General features: G+C 45.9%; 1 protein-coding gene across 1 annotated transcript; it reads right to left on the reverse strand.

Annotated features, from left to right (window-relative positions):
* Positions 1–582: 582 nt before the first annotated feature.
* LOC130312204 (DNA damage-regulated autophagy modulator protein 1-like) lies at positions 583–1,498 on the reverse strand. The gene is made up of 2 exons (XM_056552562.1): positions 1,345–1,498; positions 583–1,258 (listed from the first exon to the last, which is right to left on the reverse strand). The coding sequence occupies exons 1-2, from the start codon at positions 1,467–1,469 to the stop codon at positions 658–660; spliced, it is 726 nt and encodes a 241-aa protein (XP_056408537.1). The 5' UTR covers positions 1,470–1,498; the 3' UTR covers positions 583–657.
* Between the last annotated feature and the right edge of the window lie 3,087 nt (positions 1,499–4,585).

A 4,585-nucleotide genomic window follows, 5' to 3' on the forward strand; every position in this document is an offset into this window, starting at 1 on the left:
GCCTTTTTGTTTTGTACTCACCTCCCCTTGGCAGGAAGTTAGGGTGAGCTGGTCCTAGTGATGTTGCCTTGACGACGACGCACAGGGACGTTGTGCATGAAGAGGGCCCTCCGGTGAAAATGGACAGCCCGGAACGAGTATCCCTCCCCACCGGATGGTCCCTGCAGCATAGATGGCCCGGACCAGCTCACACTAACTTCCCGCTGTGGGGGGGGGGGGGGGGGTGAGTACAAAACAAAATAGGGGGGGGGGGCCTGGATGATGACGAAGGCCGAAGTGGTCTTCAACCTGCGGACCTCCAGAGGTTTCAAAACTACAACACCCAGTCGATGGCTGTCTGGGCATGCTGGGAGTTGTAGTTTTACAACATCTGGCGGTCCGCAGGTTGAAGACCACTGAAAAGGGATTGACAGGCGGAGAGATCACTCGAGTATAAGCCGAGGGGGGCGTTTTCAGCACGAAAAATGGTGCTGAAAAACTCGGCTTATACTCGAGTATATACGGTAGGTATTACACGTCACACACCAATATTTTTCTTTTATGTTTCTTATTTTTTTGTATAGGTAATATTACCAGCTCATATTATTTTTTTTATGGTTTTTCCATGTCCTGTGCAGTATCTCTCCCAGAAGTCCACTTGATGGCCCACGTGGTGGTCTACACCCCGAAGTCATCAATTCTTACTCTAAGAGAGAGTTTGCAGCTGTTCCTGGAGACGGTTAACATTAACCTCTGCATGGTGGAATAATAGGTCACGATGTTTATCAGGATCAGTAGAAGCATCACCCACTCGATGATTATGGTGGTGATTTCACGGATCTCGTCCCAGTCTTCATCATCATAGAATAATTCCTGTAATGTTTTATATCCAAAGTAGAAAATTGCGCAGGTAAAAGTCAGGCCACAGCAGGTGCATCTACTATGGCGGATGACTTTCTTTGCTCCTGGTAATTTATACATCTGGATGGACTGCCCAAGGTAGTATAAGGCTTCACATGTAATGGAAATTACCATGCTGACAAAGTGTATCCTGGGATATTCTTCGGGGGACAATACATGCATGAAAGCTGTACCAAAACAGGAGGCCCACACAATGGCGAGCAGGATCCTCTGGATCAGGACCTGATGACCCCTGAACTCTTCAGTATGCATAACCATATACTTATAAATAAGAAAGGTTAGTACCAAAGTGCCAATGGATGTCCCTATGAAACCAATTCTCAATAATATGTTTTCGGGAAAGAAATTTCCCACGTCACTGTGAAGGAAAAGAAACCAATGTTATTGTGGATATTTCCTCACTCCCAACCAATGAAATAAGAATCTTGTGCTTGTTTATCTTACCTGATGTGCATCAGTGGCGAGGCGGCATGGCCGAGGACGACCGTCACAATGTAGCTGGTGGCAAGCCAGGCCGCACACCAAAACGCCAACAGAAGGGGGACGAACCCCAAACCTTTTAGCTCCATCTCAGTCAAGAAGAAGAAATAGAAGTTGCTAATCGCACTGCACCAATCTACAGAATGAAGGCTCGGGCGGCTGTCAGTGGAATGTCAGAACTCCAGCTGTCTATGACATCACATGTCTGATGTCACGATGACTGCTTGTTTCTTAGAGCTGCCATGATTTAGTATCTGCTATGGACAGAACCTGATGTTGCTACTATGGACCTTACAGACCCCAGAACCCAAGTAATTAGCGCAGGGGCTCCATTTTGATCATCTCATATTTCACATTATTTGAGTTCCAGGGCTCGGATACATTTGCACCCTCTATAGCAGTGGTCTCTAAGCTGTGAACCCCCAACCGCTGCAAAACCACAACTCCCAGCATGCCCGGACAGCAACTTTGCATAAGGAAATAGTCTAATTAAACTTTTCTTATATATAGACTCCCCGACATCTCCAAGGATAAGCATCTAAGGGTCTCGTTCGATCTTAATGTTATACCTTTTTTCAATAACATCGATGATGTATGAATATAGGAATAATTCCATATAACATACAAAAAGTTAGCATCCTCCATCTGACATTTTGGACAGCTTGCATCCTGTCTGAGGCCCATACGCTTCAATCCCCATGGAGTATAATACATCCTATACGAAATCTTAGACTGTACCATTACATGGGCCTTATTATATCATGTACATTTCATGTTTACAATGGCTCTGCCCCATGAATCTGAATATAACCCCCCCCCCCCCCCAAGTCCCTTTCCCATCTAACCTTGATAGCATCAACATTTTATACATTTTTGTCATGGGTTTAGGGACAGGGGGCCCTCTCATTAATTCAACAAGGGGATGTGAATGTTCTCTCCTGAACTCTCCTTTTATTGATTTATGATCTGAGTTACTTATTTGTAAAAAGCAATTGTGGTGCCTTGGTGGGGATGTAGGGTAGTTGGGGTGTTGCTGTTGGGGATAATAAAGGGCGCGGTTAACCCTTGTCACTCGTGACGCCAGGGTTAAATACTGTAAAGTTGCTAGGGCCTATCGTCACCCTTCCCAAGAGCGATAGGTGAGTGCGTAATAAATGGATTGTCCACAACCACTGTTTAACGGAAAACTTGCAGGAACATTTATTGAAGATTTTCCGAAGCAGGCAATAGCAATAACAGTCCAGATAACAGATTATATTTCTAGTTGATCAGCAATTGACAGTGGGTTGGGATCAGATAAGCTTAATTTAGCTATTAGAAGATTCCGTAGCATAGATCCGCTGGATTTAGGGGTGCATTTAGGTCCAGAGATCTTGCAGAGAGTAGCGGTGAATGATTGAAGTATAACCGCTTTGGTATAGGCCGAGGCCGCAAGGCTTTGGCCTAGAAAACGTACTTGAAAGTTGCGGAGGTCCTACCTCGTTCAGTGACAGCAACCCAAGAGAGCGAATAATGGCCGCAGCTCCCTTATATGGGCAGGGGCTGGCCGTTTTGGATTGGTCCATAACAACTGTCACTCACCGTTACACGGCATTGTGGGTGAACATGTGACACAAGAACCACCTAAGGTCCTTCAACATACCATAGAGTTCTAAGTAACGGGTCACATGACCTAAGGTACTGCAACGCCAAACAAGTGAATAATACAATATACATATATACAATGATAATGGTTATAAATATTAACCCCTTAAGGACCGAGGGTTTTTCCATTTTTGTATTTTCGTTTTTTCCTCCTTGCCTTTAAAAAAATCCATATGATGGCTTATTTTTTGCACCACCAATTCTACTTTGTAATTACGTCAGTCATTCTGCCCAAAAATCTACGCTGAAATGGAAAAAAAAATCATTGTGAGACAAAATTGAAAAAAACACCCGCTGTTTTGTAACTTTTGGTGGCTTCCGTTTCTACGTAGTACATTTTTTGGTAAAAATGACACCTTATCTTTATTCTGTAGGTCCATACGATTAAAATAATACCCTACTTATATAGGTTTGATTTTGTCGTACTTCTGGAAAAAGTCATAACTACCGTATTTATCGGCGTATAACACGCACCCCCATTTTAACAGGGAAATTTAAGTAAAAAAAATTAAATGTAAAATAAATGACTTGGACTAAATGCCACATCATCCCCCCAACTTCGTTTTCTTCTGCACCTCAGTTTGGTCCCGTCCCCTCCAGTGCCACATCATTCCTTCCCTTTTATCAGTTCCTGTGCCCCATTTACCCCTCTCATCGCCACCCCCCATGTTTCATCATCTCCCCATGTCTCATCATTCCCCCTCATCATCCCCCACCCTGTCTCATCATTTCCCCCTGTCTCATCCCCCCCCTCATCATTTCCCCCTGTCTTATCCCCCCTCATCATTTCCCCCTGTCTCATCCCCCCATCACCCCCTCATCATTTCCCCCTGTCTCTTCCCCCCATCATCCCCCCTCTCATCATTTCCCCCTGTCTCATCCCCCCCTCATCCCCCCCATCATTTCCCCCTGTCTCATCCCCCAATCACCCCCCCCTCATCATTTCCCCCTGTCTCATCCCCCCATCATCCCCCCCTCATTATTTCCCCCTGTTTCATCCCCCTGTCTCATCCCCCCCTCATCATTTCCCCATCTCATTATCCCCCCATCATGTTCCTCCTATGGCATTCAGTGGTCTTCAACCTGCGGACCTTCAGATGTTGCAAAACTACAACTCCCTGCATGCCCGGACAGCCAACTGCTGTCCGGGCATGCTGGGAGTTGTAGTTTTGCAACATCTGGAGGTCCACAGGTTGAAGACCACTCTTCCCCTTTCCTTACTTGTCTGTGCTTCGGCTGTCTTGCGGGGTCAGTGAAGCAGATGAGTTACGTCCTCTCCCGGCTCCTCTGCACGGCATCACGGAGGTCACTTTTCGGCGGCGACTACAGGAAATAAAGTGATGCCGCACAGAGAAGCCGGCAGAGGACGCAACTCATCTGCTTCACTGAAGCGCAGACAGGTAAGGAAAATAAATGAAACTATAAAAAGCAGGGAAAGGGGGAATGATGAGGGAGGGGGAGGGAGGGAAAATGAAAAGTAAAACTCACTTGTTTTCTCCTGCACTATCCACAGGAGCTGGTGGATAGTGCGGGAGACGCTAATTAAAAGGTAGCGCAGACA

Source organism: Hyla sarda, chromosome 1 (genome assembly GCF_029499605.1).
Source record: "Hyla sarda isolate aHylSar1 chromosome 1, aHylSar1.hap1, whole genome shotgun sequence".
NCBI lineage: Eukaryota > Metazoa > Chordata > Amphibia > Anura > Hylidae > Hyla > Hyla sarda.